The sequence below is a fragment of the Tachypleus tridentatus genome, chromosome 13 (assembly GCF_004210375.1).
Source record: "Tachypleus tridentatus isolate NWPU-2018 chromosome 13, ASM421037v1, whole genome shotgun sequence".
Classification (NCBI taxonomy): Eukaryota; Metazoa; Arthropoda; class Merostomata; order Xiphosura; family Limulidae; genus Tachypleus; species Tachypleus tridentatus.
This window is the reverse complement of record NC_134837.1, coordinates 186958468-186981648: the sequence shown is the minus strand read 5'-3', so window position 1 is coordinate 186981648 and position 23181 is coordinate 186958468. Positions and strand designations below refer to the sequence as shown.

Below are 23181 nucleotides of genomic sequence, written 5' to 3'. Positions count from 1 at the left end.
TTTGCGCGAAATGCAAAAACAAACAAACTAAAGATAAAATTTCAGGAACGTTTCGAAAGAGATTAATTTGAATACAAGTAGTTGTAGAACGTCAATCACAGTACATGATTGGATGTCCTCACCGGTAGTTTTCAATTGAAAACACGCCTTCTACTCCAAAAGAGCAATTACATTGTACATCAATCGAACAAAGTTGTTGTTTTTAACTCATTTTAGTGAATAAAGTGTCAGATTTCTACTCAGAAGTTTCACACCATAAAGTTTCATGTGCCAGAACCTTCGTAATGAACTAAGAAACAAATATGGTGAACAAGTAAGTATTATTTTGTTCTGTTTAAAGCTTTCAAAGTGAGATTTTGATACTTAGGCTTAACTAAAGACATTCAAAATTACTGATAATATAAAGAGCGAGATTATGATTTATGTTTAACTAACCCTAACAGTTGCTTCTGTTAATTAACACTAACGCCTATCAGATACATGTGAAAAGTAAAATACAACTATTACTAATATAAGTATTTGTGATACTTAAGGAACGTCTAATAACAGTATATATATAACTTACTTCTTATAAGTAAAGTACAGCTAATACCAGTCTAAGCTACTTACGATAAATTTGTTTGTTTTTTAATTTCGCGCAAAGCTACTCGAGGGCTATCTGCTCTAGCCGTCCCTAATTTAGCAGTGTAAGACTAGAGGGAAGGCAGCTAGTCATCACCACCCACCGCCAACTCTTGGGCTACTCTTTTACCAACGAATAGTGGGATTGACTGTAACATTATAACGCCCCTACGGCTGAAAGGGCGAGCATGTTTGGTGCGAGCGGAATGCGAACCCGCGCTTGGCCATGGCGGGCCTCTTACGATAAGTAAAGTATGGCTAATACTGGTATTACTCGTTTCTTACTTCCAAAACTAACTTATACTGGAATTAGCTGGACTTTACCTATCACAACTATAATACAAACTCTTAGAACTAACACGTTTCATACAAACAGTTTGTTTGTTTTTGAATTTCGTGCAAAGCTACACGAGGAATATCTGCGCTAGCCGTCCCTAATTTAGCAGTGTAAGACTAGAGGGAGGGCAGCTAGTCATCACCACCACCGCCAACTCTTGGGCTATTCTTCTACCAACGAATTGTGGGATTGGCCGTCACATTGTAATTCCCCCATGGCTGAAAGGTCGAGCATGTTTGTTGTGACTGGGATTCGAACCCGCGACCCTCGGACTACGAGTCGAGTGCCTTAATCACTTGGTCATGCAGGGCCTCATACAAAAGGCTACAGTTAATCTACCTCTACGATACTTACACAAATATTACCTACTCTTCTGAACGTGTTGTGTTGTACGTGTTACTGGAACAGTCTGTTTGTGGTAACATGTGTAATATTTCTTACCAGTGATTTACTAACCTTATTTAATATGTAATATTTCCAACGCCTGATTTACTAGCCTATCCCAATATGCAATATTTTCAACCAGTAATTTACAAACCTAGTCTAATGTGTAATATTTCCAACGAGTGATTTACGAACAACCTATTACAATGCGTAATATTTCCAACCAGTGATTTACTAACCTAATTTAATGTGTAACATTTCCAACCAGTATCTTCAGGTAAGTTGGTTCAGTCACACTTAATCCTGAGAAGTCACGGTTAGAGAGTACTTACACGCTACTAGATATAGGTTATAGTTAACGAAATTTGTTTCTCAGCATTGAGTCTGCTCTTGAAATAAACTTTGTTTCCAATCTGTTGGTCACGAGGTGTAAAGAACGATAGTTAAAAGTGTGAAATATTGCTGATTGGGTATTCGAAATAGTCTCTAAATAGTTGTTTATAACAACAGGTCTGTTTTTGTTTCCAGAACTGGTGACCTTCGAACCAAAACGATCGTTTTATTATCATTTTTTGTACTGTTTCACATTAAACAGTGTGACTGCTTTGAAAACACAGGTAAGAGTAGATGTATTCGGTAATTATTAAATATTGTAACGGATTTTATTAATAATTTATCAAAACGCGCGACACTGAATAATCAATAGTAAATAACTATCTTTCATTAAACTTGTGATAAAACTGGATCTCCAAACACAACTTTTAACTAAACAACTGACAAATGTTAACTGTCTCTGTTCCTTTCCAATGGTGAGCTCAGTTTTTACGTAAAACTGATATAAGCAAGTTGGGTCATAGAGTTTCGTCCAATTCTTAATTAATTAATTCTAACTTTTATTCACAAGACGCTGTAAATAGTGACAAGGATCATGACACTTCAGTTTTTTGTCAGTATTTTTGTCTACTGTGTTTGCAAAGTTTTAATTTTTTGTAACAGTTTTAATGATAAGGTAACAACTGGGCAACAGCCAACTTGACGACAGTAAATAATTTCAAAAGACAGTTCGTCTATTGAACAAGTTGTTGAAATACAACTAGTCGAAAAATCAACTTGTCAACAGCAGATTGTCAACAATTATGTCATGAGATGGATTTGTTATTATATTTACATTTAGAGAGAGGAATACATGCATGTTTACATGTACAGGAATCAGGTTTACAACATATATTAATAAATTGTTGCATTTTGAATAGGTGTATTATAGCAAAATCTAAAATTGACGCAAAAATGATTTATACAATAAAAAAGATACAGTCTTACTAAAAAGACCTATTTATTTTACTTCGATAGTTATAAGTACTCACCTAGCTTGTTATTTACAATGCTACTGGTATATTCGAAATATTGGTATGTCGACAAATCTGTCGGCAAGAGATGACATTGTCAATAAATGGGTTGTCACCAAACTGTCTGCCGACCATTTGATCCTGAAGTGTGCTAATTCATACTGGAAAATCCATTCTATTCTGTAGTTTAATAGAATTATAATTTATTAGGCAGAATGTTTCGTTTGATCAGATAAGGCACTTAGGATAACAACACATAGAATCAGTATGTTAGTGAATAACACATAGCATTAGTAAGTTAGCGATAACACACAAAATCAGTAAGTTAGTGGATAGTGCGTAGAAACAGTAAATAGTGATAACACATAGAATCAGTAAGTTAGTGAAAACACATAGAATCAGTAAGCTAGTGATAACAAATAGAAACAGTACGTTACGGTGAACGCATAGAAACAGTGAGTTAATGGATAGCACAAAGAATCAGTAAGCTAGTGATAACACATATAATCAGTAAGTTACGGTGAACAAATAGAAACAGTGAGTCAGTTGGTAGCACATAGAACCAGTAAATTGGTGGATAGCACACAAAAAAAATCGGTAAAGCAGTGGAAGAAATGTTGAAACCCCAAACCTGGGGTGGAAAGTTAAAATCATCAAATCAGTAGAGGTAATATAGAAACACTAAATGTGGGGAGATCACACAGAATTACTAAGATAACATTATAATTTGCACATTTTGAAAATACATTAGAAACTGATTATTTCCAGTTTGTCCTGTGATGTAGTAATGGTTCTCTGTGTTAACTACAAGTTTAAAGTTTAGATTTTTGAATTTGGAATGCTAGAATGAAAATTATTATATGTACATGTTTCTATATAGTGTTGCAGCAATGATATTTTTATAAACATTTATATTTATTAAATGTTAACTCTTGAAGATTATTGGACTCATTGTTATATATTTCACTCTATGCTTCCTTGAAGCCAGGTATGTATGTGAGAAAGGAAAGCTTGTAGGTTCCATGTGCTTTCTTCACTTTTCAACCCCCATGGACTACGATAAAGCCTTAGATAAGTGTAACAGCAATGGTGGAACAGTGGCCCACCCAAAACACCTGGAAACTATTGAGTTCTTGAGTAGTCTTGTAAAAACCAAGGTAGACTTGACCATATACTGGGTACTTTCAAGCAACTCTTCAGACACAACCTGCCAGACCCTAGTCTACCCTAGCGACCTCTCTCGGACTTCTAGCAGTCCATGTAACACACCTTATCCTTATATGTGCACCATACCAGGTATGTTAGCTTTAGAGATACTAATTGAAAGTAAGTGATGATACTAAATATTAGTAAAGGAGCTTATTAACCTCAGTTAAGATACAAACATGCTTTTATGATTATCAGTATATTATATGAAAATATAAAAATCGTATAACTGTTACTGATAGTTGAGACAACGAAGTTTTGTACTGTTTATATTATTTCTAGTATTATTTAAGTGTACATTATTCATTAATAAACAGAAAACCTAACATTTTAAAATCAGTTTAGAGAAGATGACGCAATTTTTATCATCTCAGGTTTATCATCATGATGACCTTCGAGTCTTCGAGTAGTTCTCACACTGGTCAAGTGAACATGTTCCTCGTGGCTATATAGCACTAGAAAATAACACACTTTTTGTGTTTTTATTAACCTGATACACCTGAAGTAGTTCTCACACTGGTCAAGTGAACATGTTCTACATGGCTATACATTGCTAGTAAATAAAACAGTTTCCTTCACTTTACCCAAATGCGATGTCTCTCAATCGTTTTTCATTATTTGTTTATTTTACTTGTAATGACCTACCAGACAAATGCTTGAAGATCATTATTGTTATACATGTGACAGATGAAAGCTTTTGTCTGAGTTCAACTTCTTCTGATAGTTTAATGGTATATACGTAGTAGAACAGAGACTTTACTATTCAATTTATATTTTATAATATATGTGTGTAAACATATACTCTTAAGTATAAGTATTAGAACCTTCTCAACAAAAGTATAGTTAGTTACGATATTTGTAAGTGGAAATAAACATTAAAGTGCATGAAGAATGTTTGTTAAAGTTTCAAAAATTATTGTAAATCATGTTGTATAAACTGAGTTATCCTTCATCTGGTTCTTTCACACTAATAGTGTTAAAAACTCTTTCAAAGAGTAGTGTATTCTAGCACTAAATGGTGAGATAAAGGCCTCAAATATATTGTGAGTGAGCATGTGATTGTTTTAAACCAACATGGATAGTAACTCCTGCTCTTGATACAGTCGATTGTGTAACAACCAGATCTTGGTCTTGAGGAGGAGAGAATGATACAGTTGATTGTGTAACAACCAGGTTGTGGTCTTGAGGAAAGTAGAATGATACAGTTGATTGTGTAACAACCAGGTTCTGGTCTTGAGGAAATTAGAATGATACAATTGATAGTGTGACAGCCAGATTCTAGTTTTGAGGAGGGTAGAGTGAAACAGCCAGATACTGGTTTTGAGGAAAGTAAAATTATACAGTTGTTTGTGAAGCCATCAGATCCTGGTCTTTTGAAGAGAGTAGAATGATACAGTTGATTGTATAACAACCAGATGCTGGTCTTAATGAGGGTGGAGTGGCACTTTTGATAATATAATGTTCAGCTCTTCAAAAACTAAAAATGAGAACCCGTTTCTGTAGAAAAGTTATGTAGTAGCTTTGTTGTTATTAGCAACATTAAACATTAAGTCTTTAGAAACGTCTTTTTAGAAATATCTCATCCCAGAAAATAAATATAGGAGAAACTATTGACAAAACTTTAACATTTGAGATCGTTTTAAAAGAAACCTCTTTTGCAAAACAATTCCCTGGTGGGTCAGCAATAAGTTTCTGAATTTAAAATGCTGAAGTATGTATTTCAATTCTCCACAGTGGGCAGGACTAACTAGTTTATTGTATGACTGTGTGCTAAAAAACAACAATAAAACATTCAGCAATGGAAATTATACAAAACACTTTGAACATCATTACATACTTTACATAACGTATCGAGACAGTAGTTCATAATAGGGATTGACCAGGCTTTGATAAAACTCTCCAGTAGAGCATATAGCGGAAACCACCTTAGAAAAGACTGATTTCCAAAACAACATTTAAAATTTTGCTTTGAAATACTAAAAGCTATACATGTTTGTAAAATTTCAGAAAAATAACCAATACAATTACTTAGAATGAATAAAAATCCATAAAAACATGATAAATTGATCTTTTTAAAAATTGTTTGGCCTGCCTACAGCTCGGTATATTATACTCAAACATTCTGTAAAGTGCTAGGTAAGGTACTGCGAAAGTTGTAGGAATATTGATAAGTCAATTTCTTACTTTTGTATTTTATATAAGCTAAAAATATCATAAATTTTGTGTAAACGATGGTATTATTACCCCGTGAAGTTAGCTTTCTTACATACATATAGCGTTCCTTTAAAAACTTAAATACAGGGTGAAACAGGAATTACCAGCCAATAATAGATGAATATTAGATGTCGTGACATGTAAATACTCAATGCTGCTTACACTATACAATTGGTATCTTTAAGGAGCCCACCACTGTATCATGAACTGTAGTTCATAATAGTGAGAGCATAAGAAAACCAACAAACAACATAAATATAAAATTGGGATTTAAAAAAAATCCTAAATTGGGATTGTAAACAAAGTAAGAAAACAGTGGTGGAGATACTGTAGACATTTACCCAAAGTATATAATAATGTCTTCATTCTAATCCAGGTAATGTCCAGTAGACAATGTCTACAATATAGTCTAGTAAAAGTCTAGTAAACAATGTATACATTCTAGTCTAGTAAATAATGTCTACATTCTATTTTAGTACATAATGTCTACATTCTAGTCTAGTAAATGTCTACATTCTAGTCTAGTAAATGTCTTGTACATAATGTCTACAGTATCTACAGCCTTGTTTCCTTATCTTATTACCTCACTTTGTTACGTTCTCTATTTTCAAAATTTTAATCACATTTTTTTTATGTAGCTTGTTTAATGAATTCAGTTAAAATGTCATCATTGTCGGTAATTGTGACGATGTGCATTTGTCGAGAAAAATATTCTAAAAGTAGGCTTAAAACAAGGGTGATTAATATGAAACTTCTATGATTATATGAAAGTACCTCACTAGGGGACTCGTTCGCACATACTCACATTGACTTGTCAACATGCTATTAATGTCTGCACTAATATTAGAAAAAGACCTAGTCAGGATATTCGACTCACAATCGCTGAGTTAGTATCCCTTATGTGAACATGCTCGTCTTTTCCATGATGGGAGAGTTATTATGTATTCGTTGGTAAAAGAATAGCTCTAGAATTGTCGTTGGCTAGTGTTGAATAGATTCAAAATTAGGGAAGGCTGATGCAAAGTGCTCTGGAATAGCTTTGCGCAAAATTCTATAAAAAATAACTTATGTAAACGTTTAATCAAAACTACAGCAACGAACTGATTATAAGTTCGTGTGAAGTTCGAAAGATGAAGACAATTTGTAAAAATCAGTTTTAAAATATTTTGTTTGTTTATTATTAATCAGAGTTACACCGCAGCTATTAAAACCCGGATTTTGGCATTATAAATCTCCAGGCTTACCGCTGAGACAATGAAGGGCTAATGGAAAAATAAAGTTTGCCCGTCGAAGTATTAGGCCTAGCACTCATCACTTTAAACCCATTCTGTTCTTAATTATTAGGCGCAGATAACCCTTGTGTAGCTTTGCGCGAAATTTGAAACGAGCAAACCTTAATTTTTAGTAAACCTAACATACTAAGGACATTTATTCAGTTCCATGGTAGAACTCGCTTTCTAATGAGATTCATTCAGTTACTTGGTTAAACCAGCTTTATAATGGCATTTATTTAGTTGCTTTAAAGAAACTAGCTTTTTAAGGACATTTATTCAATTTCCTATAAAAGCTAGTTTTCTAGCGACATTAATTCATTTCCTTAACTTTTGTCGTACATAAAAATAAATTTTCATTATTCGACTTTCATTATAATGTAGTTGTCTAAACGACATTAATTTTTTGTTTGTAAAATATACTAAGTGCGTATTAAATTAAAAGAATTAATATATCGCCATTACTTATGTATACGGTAATGATAATATAAATTATATTTCGTTTGCCAGAAATTTCTTCTCAACGGTAGAATATTCTGGTAATTATTAATAATCTTTGCTCTAGTTTACAGTTTTTAATTTGAGTCAGGTTTGCAAGGTTGAAAACTAATAAGTAAAATCCGAAACCGGTTTTGGTTAAACTAAGTTTACAAAACTTTATGAATATTAATATTTTCAAATTCATTTGTTGTTTCTAACCAATGAGTAACAAGTTTACGATATTTCTTATGGTCCTAAGTGGTTATTTTATAAATTACCTAACACATTTTATATAGCTGTAACTTTTACAACTTTAGTTATAGCCAAGAAGATGTGTATAATCAAGCAAAACATTATTATGAGCTTCCTTTGTTCTAGGCAGTTCAGTCACATCATAATAAAAACTAAAAGGTATCATTTATTGGTTACTTGCCCGCAATCATTATCTATTTCTGTAAATATCCCCGACGGTTATGTTATCACTTTGTTAGTGTTTCGGCTTGCCCCTGCTATTTGCGCAAGTATTCCCAAGGGTTATGGTATTACTTTGTTGGTATTTCAATTTATCCCTGATATTTATGTTACTGTTTCCAAGGATTATGTTATCACTTTATTAGTGTCTCAGCTTGATCCTACTATTTGTGTAAGTATCCTCAAGGGTTATTGTACTACTTTGTTCGTGTTTCAGCTTGCCCCTTTTATTCGTGTAAGTATTTCCAAGGGTTATGGTATACTTTGAGAAGAGGAAGAGACCCTCCAACCTATGTACAGGCGAAACAGAAATGTGAGCGTAATGGTGGACAATTGGCTCTTCTGAGGAACATCACGGTATGGAGAACGCTGAAAGCAATGGCAGAGGCACCCAAGGTACGGAACAGTTCCTTCACAAACATCTGGGTGGGACTAACGGACGTCAGAGAAGAAGGCATTTGGGTACACGCTAACGGTGATCCTGTGGATAGTGTTGAGATGGAAAATATGTGGTACGAAAATGAACCAAATGGAGGTACAGTAGAAAATTGTGGGGTGATGATGACTGATTGGAACTACCAGATTGGTGACATATCTTGTACACACACGTACAGTTTCTTCTGTCAGTATCCGCCTATCATAACTCCCTCTGGTGAGACTCTTTGTTTTCTTATTTAGTAGTTTAATGTAAAGTTTCTTGAAAGGATCTTATTGATCATATATATATATATATTTCATCAGATATTTAAAAACCGTTTATTGTTTAAAAGTTTCTCCCTGTTCAAAACATCAAAATTATACATAACTTTGTCTCTCTTCATAATAACAACATTCCTCACAAGTTTCTCTCTGTTTATAATAACATTTTTTACAAGTTTTTCTGTGTTCAAAATAACAAGACTGTTTAGTACATCACAGCAACAAAGAACAGCGAAGTCAAAGGTATCTACATACCTTGACCCATTTTCTACTGACATTTCACTATATATGGACGATGGCTTTCAAGATCAGATTTATTTCAGTGTATCAAGGGCGACACAAATCAGTTTGAGCTTCACTGGAGAATTAGGTCAGTATGCGATCAGATGAGACTGCTCTGATTCCTGTTCCTTCAGTTACATTTCTGATGAAGACAGTTATTGATTCCGAAATGTGAAAGGAAGCTTGTGTGTTTTCATCATTTGTTGTTTATTTTATTAACAGTACTTGATATGTTCTTAGCTTCATCACAATAAAATTTGGAGTTGAAAGGTTCCTTTACAAATGAATAATTACTCAAGTTACCTTGAGGTGTACGTTTTAGTTTTCTCCTTCCTGTGTTTTACGTCATCCGACAGTTTTATTTATCAACATTTCTACCAGATTTTCCAGTTACATGTCTTCTGTGGTTCCACTGTACTGCAAAATAGTCCAGATTTTACAGTAAATCATATACGTGGGTGTTAAGCATGTCACTGATCGCACTGCTTCTCACACAATGTAAATACATAACAGTGATTTTTACATATCTTAAATATAAAGTACATGTAATACTCCATACATTCTGTTCTGCCAACATTACCTTTGCACTTCATCACAAGTAATATATATATATATTCTTCAAAAAAAGAAACGCAAAAGGCAAAATTTGAGACAAATTGTTAACAAGTTTATTCCGGGTAGTTCGGTATGACATGTGTGAAACTTTGCACATTCACTACTGAACATCCAAAGACTGCAAAGGCGAAGTCCACGCTCACTAGTTGAAGTTTAACGTCACACAAAGTCAATAACGAGTATGCCCCCCGTGAGCATCAATAACTGCTTGGCATATCCTGCCCATGGAAGCGATGAGATCACGAATCACAAAGCTGCTGCAAGCTGAGGTAGAGTCCGCGGTTGAGGTTGTCGCCGTCGCAGACGTCGGTCCAACTCGTCCCAAAGATGTTCGATGGGGTTTTAATCTGGTGATCTGGAGGGCCAGGGAAGAACGTTGATGTTGTGGTGTCTCAAGAAGACAGTGGTGAGTCGGGCTGTGTGAGAACGGGCGTTGTCATGTTGAAAAACGTCGTTGGCGTTCACCATGATGGGTTGCACATGGGGCCTTAGAATCTCGTCGACGGTTGCGTACGGTCTGATCGGAAATCCTACGCAGCCCTGGTATTGTTGAGGCAGTAGACGTCGCAGTGGTGGTCCTATCCCGAAGGTGACGTAACCGGATGCAGCGATCTTGTGCGGGCGTGATCACACGAGGTCTGCCAGATCGTGGAGGGTCACGAGTTGATCCATGTTGTTGGTGACGATTCCATAGCCTTGTGATGGTGCTTGGGTGGACATTCACAGCTCTGGCAACATCTGATCGAGATTCGCCTGCTTTCAAGCGACCAATGGCGTTGTTGCGTTGTGCTTCAGTCAGTCTTGGCGTAACTGTATTGCGTGTCGGTGGCTTAACACTGAGCTATGGAAACCGAGAACCCGTCACTTTTATAGGGATTTTGCACATGTTGCACTTGCAGAACATGCAGATCTCTCAAACAAATTTATTGGACACGAATGCGTTTTGGCGAAAAATCCGATGTTTTCCTCCGTTTTCAAAGTGCACAACTTTTATTGTCATTTTGGTCTGACTATCAGTGCCTTAACATGTGTAACATCACATACTCTGAGCTTGTAACGTTATTACACATATTTCTCTTTAAAATAAAAAAATATCCCTTTTGCGTTTCTTTTTTTGAAGAGTATATATACACACAACATCCTCGAAAATACCAGATCTTAACGCCATACAACATCCTTGAAACCAGTCAGATCTCAAGACCACACAATATCCTTGAAACCAACTAGATCTTAACATCATACAACATCCTTGAAACAAGTCAGATCTTAGCACCATACAACTTCGTTGAAAATAACCAGATCTTAATATCATGCAATATCCTTGAAACCATTCAGATCTTAATACCATGCAACATCCATAAACCAACCAGATCTTAATACAACATCCTTGAAACCAACCAACTCTTAATACCATAAACATCCATAAACCAACCAGATCTTAATACAACATCCTTGAAACCAACCAGATCTTAACACCATACAACATCCATGACACCAATCAGATATTAATGCAGCATCCTTGAAACCAGTCAGATCTTAATACCATGCAACATCCATGACACCAACCAGATCTTAATGCAACATCCTTGAAAACAAACATATCTTAACACCATGCAACATCCATGAAACCAACCAGATCTTAACACTATACAACATCCTTGAGACCATATGAAGACATCAGTCAAAAGTTACACCATAACCATCCAGACGTTAGTTATCCAAACTTGTCAGTGTATAACGAAATTAATTCAACCATACATCAGTCAGAACCATGTTTGTGGTACATCTTACAAAATACCAACAAATATTTAAGGCACCATACCATATTCGGGCATTGGCTATTATGGTTCTTACCATGAAAATTTTTTCCCAGGTCACTGTACTAAAGAACTGAACGTTAATTTTTCGGTAGATTGTTTACACATGAGTATTCATGGTGAAATATAATTTAATAGACGACAACTGCCTATTGTAGAAACACAAGTACAGAAGACGGCATTTTAGAAGCCCTCCATCTTTCGTGTTCAGGTTAATTGTTTGTATCTTTATAGCCTGTTCTTTTCAATCAATTAATTCGATTTGTAAAGTTTCTAATTTACTGTGAGATTTATAGTTGGGTGTATGGAGTTATATAAGTGAAAATCACTACACTACATCACTAAATTACATTGTTTTAATCAAGTTACGGCCCGGCATGACCAGGTGGGTTAAGGCCTCGACTCGTAAGATGAGGGTCGCGGGTTCTAATCCCCGTCGCACCAAACAACCTTCGCCCTTTCAGCAGGTGGGGATGTTATAATGTAACTGTCAGTCCCACTATTCGTTCATGAAAAGTTGGCGGTAGGTGGTGATAACTATCTGCCTTTCCCTCTAGTCTTACACTGCTAAATTTGGGACGGCTAGCGCAGATAGCCGTCGTGTAGTTTTGCGCGAAATTCAAACAAACATTAAACAAATTATATTGTTAAGTCATTGCAGTTATATTGCACATGGTTAAATTATTGTATACCTATACTGTGTATTGTTAAATTGTTCTGTTGTTATACTGCATATAGTTAAATAGTCCTGATTAATGGTGTTTCATCAGGTTTTCCACATCTATTAATTTTTACAGATAAATATTTTATTTTTTAAATTTTACGTCACCAAAATATTCTCCTTTCATATCGCTATAAAATATTATCATAAAATATTCCTCTGTTGATAATCGTCCTCACAGTACAGCTTAAATTCTGAGTGTTATTATTACCATTAATATTATTTTAAATGTATTTTCTCATTAGGCTTACTGGACCTGCAGTGCCGGCCTGGCTACAGTTACTTCGATGGTTGGTGCTATAAAATAGTTAATGAATTACGTGCCTTTCCCGACTCCCATGACGAATGTGAACAAGATGGTAGCTTTTTAGCCACGAAAACCCGACAGTCTTTTTTGAATGTGCCATTTTTGCAAGCAAACCTCGCAATTAAGAACAGTCAAGACTCAGTTTGGGTTGGGTTATATTTTGATTCGGGTTCGGACGCTTGGAAGTACAGTACAAGAACTCTTGCTAACATTGCTTGCCTCTCGGAACCCCAAGCGGACAAAAAAAAGTACACGTGTGGATCTTTCGCGCCATCTGGAAACTCTTGTTCATTTATTGGTGAACAGTGTTTTTCGCAAAAGGGTTTCATTTGTCAGCATAAAGGTAGGGTTTGTTAGACAATGAACTGTTTGTTCTGTCAGATTCATTGACTTCCTTTACAGTGATTGGGTACGAATGTATTTTTTTAACGTTGACAAGGCTTGAGCGAAAAACAGAGTAACTTGACACAATATACAACACAGTGAAACAATATTTATTTCAAACAAGAGTGAGTTTTATGAAATTTTACTCGAGAGCTTTGTGTACGTTTAAATCAGATAACAGCCTGCAATAATTTAAATCCTTCTATGTTAAACTCGGTTTCAAACTGCAAGCACATATTTTAAAAATAACAATGTCATTCTTCTCATGATGCTGTACTACATATGTACCATTCTCTGTATAATATAAGACATGTGATAACACTGACGTATCATCTGAGTTGCCAACGGAAAAATATTTCTGTCTATTTCTATAAAGTACGCTCTATCTCACAGGAATATTTCCATGAGAAAGTGCTTGTGATACCATAGTTGAGCAACCCATTTCAGTAGGTAACTAGATTGAGAGGATCTTAGTAGCTCTCTTAACTGATCTTCTATGCTAATGTTACACACACACACACACTTTTGTGTGCGATTTAGGAAAGGAAAAATGTAAATAATTAATTATAGGGTAGGAAATATATATGTTTGTGTACCACACTTTGCTGTAACAGAATCGAACCTCAAATATTTGGTTTGTAGATTTGCAAGCATTCAGCTGAGCCATAGAAGACGTATGGAAAGATAGGAAATCTCAGTTAATTTTAATTGGAGTAACAGCAATATTACTAGAAAACAAGGTGTTGTTTTATTAATGATTCCTAAGAGAAATATTAAAATTAATGTATATAACAACAATAATAACACACATAGTTCATATAAGAAATTTGTGATATATTTCAACACTACTGCATTACACATAAAACTTTACCTTCTGGAATTTGTGCATAGTTCTATAATTAAACTAGTTATATCAACAAAGGTTATAAAATCGGTAAAGATATTTTCAGAGATGAGAAATTCAGACTTAAATTTCCTAAAGTAAACAAATCATAATTTTAAAAATCGGATATTTTCAAGATTTTATTTACTAATTTTAAAATACTTTTATTCTCATAATCAGGGTTAAATGTAAATACAAACGGCGTCCAAATCAAGAAACTGTAACAGTTATCTTTATGAAAATGCAAAACATATACTATAGAAATGTTTTCACCTGCAAGTCACGACATGCAATTAAATATACAATCACTCTAACATGCAAATTAGATGTTTGGGTTGACGTATAAAAGATTTTAGTTTTATTTATTAAAACCAGTAAAAGTGATTAATCTTTACTTTGATAAGATACTATGTGTAACTGGCTGAAGATAATAAAAATGTATAACATAAAGGTTTGAGACACGAGTTTGGGAATTGAAACTTTCCCGAAGTTCTAGAAACTATTTTTAGTTTTATTACATTCTTTATCTTTTTAGAGCTCGCGTTGAGATATTTGCTGATATGAATAACTTTCTGTGCTAGATAAAAAAAATGCTTGTATTTATCTCTCACGTCCAGTGACTTCACTTTTAGGCTTAGAAAAATTGAAGGGTACAGGTTATTTCACGATACAGTGAAAACTCAGAACAAATACAACTGGAAATTAAAATAATAACGTTTTACTAGCTATGGAAATTTTGGAAGTTTCAGAAGAAAGTGCTTTCATTGACAATTAGGATCTGACATGATATTTCTGTTGAAATTATTTGAAACTGTATAAATATATGTAGTACTATACTGATAAATGGTAACTCTAGCGTGTAATGCTATAAATTGTGACTACTTTATTACTAAATCTGGGCTTTATGTGTGGCTAAATTCGGGTCAATTTTTTATGATTTTGTGTTGCAAATATTTCGTTTAACTTATAAGACTAAACTGAGGGAAGCAATTGGATTTACTTCATTACAAAATACTCAGTTTTCTTGTTCCTTCGCAAGTCTGCGAAATGGATCATCTGCGTTTAAAATCAAGCCTTCAAGGTTTTGCTTCGTAAGCTCTTAGGCTTACAGTTGTCCCACTTTAATCTTAAACTCTACAAAAATGTCATTAAAGTTGTAGCGTGTTTAGTGTTCTGTAATTGTAATTTATAGAATAATAACATGTGCCCACGGCTAGTGTGGCATTTATTTTGTTAACTTCACGATATGAGTTCCGTTAATAAATGAAGTATATTTTTTTATCCAAATTACTCTGACCAGCCAGTTCCTAACACGCACATGTTACATTAGACACTACACAAGACAGTCTGGTTTGGTTGTTGTTACGCGCAAAGCTGTACATCTGTTCATTATATATACATACGTGAAGCAAGAAACGTGTTATATTATAAATGGAAAAAAATCGTTAAAAGTACTAAATACAAACCCGTACGTTTAACTGAAAATAAATACTACTTGTGGAATGAAATGTTTAGCAAATTAAACTCTATTAAATAGAATACATTTAGTTTTTTCACCGTAATGTACCTAATTAGTTGAAATAAAAACACTTATAAGATTGATAAATAAATATTTGATTCGCAGAATATTTAATGTTTCTGTAGAAGCTATGGTACTGAAACCAAATTTCTGATTTGCTTCCTATTGTATATAACCAGTAAACTTTCTTCATTGAAATCAGCCTTAATTCTGATGTGTTTGGCAGTTAACAGTAATTACACATAAATATCTTAGTTTCACATTGTTTATATAATTTAACGGGAGAAAAGACTGCCGTTTACTGAATTTTTATTTCTAATTAGACAATTAAATGTCTCACTACTTATATATTAATGTTGTCCATAGCCCTTAGAATAACCTTTTTATTCACAATAATATCTATAATAAACTTTTAAAAAAAGATTCATTTTGCCACTGTATGGATTAATGTATGTGGTGAGGGCACTTCCTAGATAAGGTTTTGTACTTTCAATTTATCTTCTCTGAGATCTGGACATTCACTCATATATTTGCCATGCGTGGTGACCGGTGAAGGAGAGGAGAGAATCTTGGTGGTTGAAAGATCCAACCCAACATGTCACTTTGGCCTCGAATTCCTGTAGACGGGCGGTCTTTGGGTGGCTCACCCAGGGTCATTAGACTGGTCCTGCTGGGCTAGGGTCAACCGAATACCACTTTTGAACGTTCTTATCGGATCTTGTGCACATTGTGTCTGTTGTTGGTGTATGGATATAGTACTCATGAAATCCTGGCGTTATTACAGTGTCCTTGTTTGACAAATGTCATAGGGATCCCTGATGGGTGGGGTCAGTGGGCACTAACACTTAGTCTTACTAAGAAAAAACTTAGAAAAATAAAACTGAAAAAACAACAACAACATAATATACAAAAATGACCACGCATGGATGACTGTTGCACAGTCACCATCATAGTCTGATTTTACACCTTGATTTCTGATCCTTCTTTCATTATCTGAGAAATTCTTAGGGCAAATATTTCACTTTTTTACTCAAAATGAATTAGAGGGGCTTGCTGGCTCCTCCAAATCAGTTAGGAAGTTGGAATCGGGAGACATTTTAATAGAAACATCTTCACATCTTCACCACAACACACCAGATTCTTCTTAGATTCACAGGCCATTGGGGATATGCCCATCAAGGTTACTCCCCATGCGACATTGAATTCCTCAAGATAAGTTATTCTTGGGATGGATTTAGAGAACATTCCCCAGTCAGAGATCTTCGCTGGTTTTTCCAACCAAGGCGTTTCTGTGGTGTGCCGCATCTCCACTCATGAGGATGAAATAATAATGCTTACAAATGTTCTTATTTTGATTTTTACATCACCAAGTTTTATGGCAATATATTCCAAACCCTCTCTAACATTTTCAGTGCCAGTGGTTCGGTCATTTATAGGCGTCTTGTCGTGGTTCTCTGACATGTGCTGATTGTGGTAGCAAAGACTACGACACCTATGAATGCAAATTGGAACCTCACTGTATTAGCTATAATAATTCCTACTCCCCTTATTGGAAAAGAAAGAGGACCAACGTTTAAAAACTGTAAACAATATCTCCTATCCAGAGGCTCGGAAGTTATTGTCCCCCACTCTATCTCGGATACATGCGGCTGCTCTACATTATACTGTGCTTCCAGCAGAATACTTCAACCACACGACGAATATCTCGGCCTCCATGGTTAAAAAGAGATGACAAGTCAACATCTACTCCTATCTCTGTTCCCACAATTTCTTCCAGTGGCTCCCTTGATCCACTTCCTTTGGTTTTGGCTTCTGCTTGGGTCCATTTTTCAGTTCAGCAGAATGATCATTCATTCATGCTAACTGGTCCTCTTTTCTGCTCTCTCAGAACTTGATCTTACCATCGTCTATAAGCCATCAGTAGATGACTGTGTGGCAGCTGTGAGTGACTTTATCATGCAGGTCGTTGCTTAATCTATTCCTATAACCTAGACACGTTTTTTACAGTATTCTCGACTGTGGTGGACTCCTGTCTGCCAATTGGCATGGAAGGCTAAAAGAACAAGCCTGGGATACCTTTCATAGGCATCCTACATTTTCAAACCACATTGTTTTTCAGTAGGCCAGTACAACATCTTGGCAGGTAATACGTCAAAGCTAGTTGGAATCTTGGATTAAGTTCACAACCAGCATCTCTTCTCCCACCAGTTCCAAAGTCATATGGGAAAAAGTTTGGAAGGCCAGTGAGCAGCATACTTCCCTTCCCCCTTTTCATCTTGCTCTCCAATGGCCAGGAAGTTGCTGATGCTCAAAGAATCGCCGATACTTTCGATGAGAGCTTTTCTTTTGCATCTAGCAGTTCTGTTTTTATCCCACCTTCTTGGTCATCAAGATTCGGACAGAGCGATTGCCTCTTTCCTTTTAGGCTGATCGTCTCTGTGACTATAATCACCCCTTTACACTGGTGGAAATCAAGCTTGTTCTCCATTGATCTGGTCGTACATCAGTCGGATCTGATGATATTCACTACGAGATACTGCGCCATCTCTCTCTTTCTGTTCTTCTGGTTGATTTTAACTGAATCTGGCAGAAGAATGTTTTCCTGATTTTTGATGCCAGGCTATTGTCCTCCATTTCTATAACCCTGGGAAGGATCCCAAGATTCTGTCTAACTATAGTTCAATTGCTTTAACGGCCTGTCTCTTTAAGATCTTAAGAGAGAATGGTTAATGCTCATCTTGTTTGGTTCTTCTCCTCTCATCTACCCAGTGTGGGTTTCGACAACAACGCTCCCCTGTAGACCACCTGATTCGACTTAAGACATTGATCAGGGAAGCCTTTCTAAAGCAACATCTGGTTTTATATTCTTTGACCTTGAGAAGACTTATGATGCTTTGTGAAGGTAAAGCATTTTGTGAAACCTCCATTTATATGGGTTACATGGCCATTTACTCATTTTTATACAGAACGTTTTAATGGACCAGCAAGTCTAAGTCCATGTGGGCTTGACACTTTCCCTTTCTTTTCTTGGAGCCCTTCAGAGCTGTGTCTTAAGTGTCTCACTTTTCAGTGGAGAATTAATGCTATTACTGCACAACTTCCTCCTACTGCTACAAATGGGTTAATTTCAACGAATTTCACACCTTGTGTCAGTCGTCGAAGATGAGGTTTATTGAGTGGTAGCTTCAAACTGCCTTCAGTTGTTTGTTAAAATGGACCACAGCAAACAGTTTTACCTTTTCTTTCTCTGAAACTGTTTGCTTATCTTTTACCATAAACTGACCTTCATTTCACACATCGAGCAGCTATGTGTCAAGTGTACAAGGGCAATGAACTTATTCTGTGTCTTCTTTTCCACCTCTTGGGGAGTAAATTGATGTTCTGTGCTAAAGATATATCATGCCATCATTCGATCGAAACTGGACTATGGATCTGGGTCTATGGTTATGCCAGAACCTCAGCCTTGAAGCTGTTGGACCCAATTCACCATCTGGGACTTTAGCTCTGCACGGGGACCTTCCACACTTCTCCAGTTCAGAGTTTGTACAATGAATCTCACGAATCTCCTCTTCATCTCAGCTGCTTGCAGCTTTCTTTACGTCATGCTTTCTAACTTTTTCCATACCACAACATTCCTCCTGGGTTGTGTTTTCCTTCCTCAGTGAGCCATAATAAACAAACTTCCTATGGTCAGCCAATCCCACCATAGCTTATTACCATCTCTATCTGTGGCCTTTCTTTGAGTCATCTGAAGAAGACGGAAGTATTGAAATACCGTCTTTTATTTGCCGAAAATTTTTCGAACCATCCTTTCATTCCCATTTACACGGATGGTTCAAAATCAGGTGACTCTGTGGGCTCTTCCATGGTTTGTTGTGATTCGGTGATTGCACATCCCCTTTATGCCATTCCTCCTGCCTTGAGTCATAAATAAGCCATGCAGTACACCAATTGTACAATTGATACTGACTCACTTAGCTCTTTACTGGCCCTGGAATCGCTTCATTTTAGTTCTCACCCTGTTCTCATCGATATTTAAAACCAACTGGCCCATTTCTTTTTATCATCTACTTCTATCCAGTTCTTCTGTATACCAAGTTATGTCGGTATTCACGGGAAGGAGCTCGCTGACACTGCAGCTAAGTCTATCTGTTCTGGTATTATCACGACCGTGTCTGTCCCACACATGGATTTTGGTCCTGTATTCAAGGCTCAGCTCTGTGCTAGTTGGCAGACTAGTTGGAGTGAGCAACATGATAACAAGTTTTATGAGATCAAGCCTTTTGGCTATCTTGTTTTTGTAAGGATCGGAAGGAGAAAATTGTCCTAACTTGTATACGTATTGGTCACAGTTTTTAATTTTTCATTTTCTTGTATCTGGGTCCAGTGACACTCAAGTGGCGATAGCTCATGTTTACTGTCATGCTACCGTTACAGCTCTGAATGACAACACTATTTTAGACATGTTTTTCCTGTGGGTTCACCCCTGACGCTGGACAGTATCATTGGCAATGGTAACACTGTCCATCTTACTTGTGTTTTTAAATTTTTAAGGGTCATTAACTTTTTATTTCACTTTGTTCAGTGATTGTTTGGTGCACATAACCTAGCTGCTCTGCGTCAATGAATACCAACCAACCAATTCTTTTCGTACAATGTAAGTAGTAGGTAAATATTTCCAGAATAACTACAAAAATCGTTTTTTTTTCTTGACTTCAAGCCTGCCCACCACACCAGACTGGATACAAAGAATCATGTGTTCAACAGTTTTCTGATCAACTAAATCTGGAAGAGGCAGAAAACAGATGTGAGAGGAATACTGGATCTCTAACTGTGATCAGTAATGAGAATGATAAAGAATTCATCGGTTCCATCCTCGAAACATCTAACCCATTACCTAACGTTTGGATTAGATATGTGAATCAAGGTAATAGCTCTGGACCACAACTGCAGTGCTCAGCTATGACAGGTGGCAGTGAGTCCAGTGTTCTTCAGCTACAGTGTGACCAGACACATGGTTTTCTCTGTCAGTTTCCATCAGCTGATGTTTCAGGTCAGTATTTCTAACCAAACTTACCAGACATATGATTATTTTAATCAATTTCCAACAACAGATTTTAAGGTCACTGCTAATAGTCTAAATAGACACATAACTTCCACTGTCAGTTTCCGATACCAAATAAAGTCATTGTTGAAAATGTAACTTAATTAAAAAACTGGACATTATTACAGTATTTAGATCATTTCTGGTTAAACATAGCTTCCAGAGTACATATGATTTTCTCTTCTGTATTCTTTTCCTGTGTATGTGTGTTTTCTTATAGCAAAGTCACATAAGAATATCTGCTGAGTCCACCGAGAGGAAGCAAACTCTTGATTTTTGTGTTGTAAATCCGTAGACTTGCCACTTGCCAACCAACTAAAGTTTGTTGTAAATAGAACTGATAAAGCATCACACCAATGTTTTGTAGTCTACAATAAATGGAACTAATAAAAAAGTCAGTGGGAGGAACCACAATAATCTAAATACTGTTCTAATTCATAGCGATTAATTATAACTGTATAACTAACATAAAATTTAACCCACTGTAGCAGTATGTGGTTATTATATATTATTAACATTCATTTACACCTGACTGTGTCACTCATTCAGAAGGTTTCAGCGTGTTTAAAAACTTATATAACTGACGTTTTGCTTTAATGTGAAAAGGTTCTGGGTCACCACCTCTTCCTCTTATATTCACATTTAAAAGTTAGAATCAGCTCTGATGATTTCTCAAATAAGTATTTGGTAAAATTTCTTTCATTTTGATTGACCACTGAACACTGCGAGATCCAATTGGGGCTCAAGATTGTATTTATTTCTATTACATACATTTAATTTGCTTCCAAAGTTAATTTCATTTAACAGTAAATACATTTCACCTTCTTTTCAATAATTGCAGCTAAACGGGGATTCTTGGACTTCATTACTCAACTGCACAATGTACAAGGTAAGCTTGGAATATTGTATTTAAAAATAGGAACATGGAAATATTATTAAACCTACTTTAGAATAAATTATCATTAAATTACTTAAAGTCTTTAAAATGCACTTAAAACATATAAAGGGTGTCAGTGTAAGATAATTTTTATGTTGTGTAAAAATTAACACAGCACAGAAAGTTCACGTTCTTTGCTGATCTATAAAAATTAATACAGCACAGAAAGTTCACGTTGTTGTTTGTTGTTGTGTAAATATTAACACAGCACGAAAAGTTCACGTTGTTGTTTGTCGATGTATAAAAATTAACACTACACAGAAAGTTCATGTCGTTCCTTTTCGATGTGTAAAAATTAACACAGCACAGAAAGTTCACGTTGTTGTTTGTTGATGTTTAAAAATTAACACAGCACAGAAATTTCACGCTGTTCTTTATTGATGTTTAAAAATTAACACAGCACAGAAAGTTCACGTTGTTCTTTGCTAATGTGTAAAAATCAACACAGCACAGAAAGTCAAGTTGTTCTTTGTTGATGTGTAAAACTTAACACAGCAAAGAATGTCCTCGTTGTTTATTTTTTTGATGAGTAAAAATAACACAGCACAGAAAGTTTACATTGTACTTTGTTAAGTGAGAAGATAAGCCTTTTATGTGATTAAATAACTGTTTAATTACTATTGTTCTAACATAAAATAAAAGTTGTTTCTTGTTTATTGAACTTCTTCCTTGTGTTCAAGGATACGTTACTCTAGTAATGAATGTCGTGAAAAAATTTTGCTAATTAAGTTGCATTTTTTCAGTTCAATTATATAATTTATCTATGGCCAAGTACACCTACATATCACTTCAATATTTAATAGAAAAGTATGTGAACAATATTTCTTTGTAATTATATTTACCAAGTCAATAGATCATGATAGCATGCAAAGGTAAGTGTTTTTCAATTTTACCTTTGACAAAAGGTTCACCACTAGTCCTTTTAAGAAGAGTTAAACCTCATGCATATCGCACCCCTCCCTATAACCATCACCCACCACACAGGTGATGAGTATCCATCTACTTTCTTTATTAATTATTCTTTTCACTTGAATTTCTATCACTCTAATATGTTTCAATATAAGTAATGAGTGAATAGAGCTGCTGAATTGCTGATGATGAGAAACCCACCTATAATAAAAATGTATCTCAGAACTGCTGGTATGGGTATTAACATCTTTATTGATAAGCAGTGAACAACGTTTCGACCTTCCTTGGTCATCTTCAGGTTAAGAAAGAGAGAGCGTTTAAACCGTCAGTGGTCAGATTCAAACCTAGGAAGGGTTAAAAGTTGTTCTCTGCTTATCATTAAAAGGGCTGCTGAATGTCCCCATTTTAACAAATCCTCAACTCGTTAAACACAGAGAGATCAATGACTGTGAGGTGTTGTCTATATTATTTTAAAAGTATCTTACTGACAAATATTACTTCTATGATTTGGTGTCATGTAGTATACCAGAAGTGTCTGAAAAACTGTTTGATGGTTTGTTATGCATATATACTTGGCATTTTGTTTGATTGTATATGGATATATGTGATATTCTAAAACAAGATGGTGGTTTATTTGAGTGTATAGGGATACAGGTGATATCCTAAAACCAGAT

General features: G+C 35.4%; 1 protein-coding gene across 1 annotated transcript; it reads left to right on the top strand.

Annotated features, from left to right (window-relative positions):
* The first annotated feature begins 172 nt into the window (after positions 1–172).
* On the top strand, positions 173–21600 carry LOC143236410 (C-type mannose receptor 2-like). The gene is made up of 7 exons (XM_076474672.1): positions 173–313; positions 1871–1959; positions 3673–3984; positions 8548–8982; positions 12710–13114; positions 20278–20610; positions 21503–21600. Exons 1-7 carry the CDS (start codon positions 303–305, stop codon positions 21598–21600), a joined length of 1683 nt encoding a protein of 560 aa, XP_076330787.1. The 5' UTR covers positions 173–302.
* The last annotated feature ends 1581 nt before the right edge of the window (positions 21601–23181 follow it).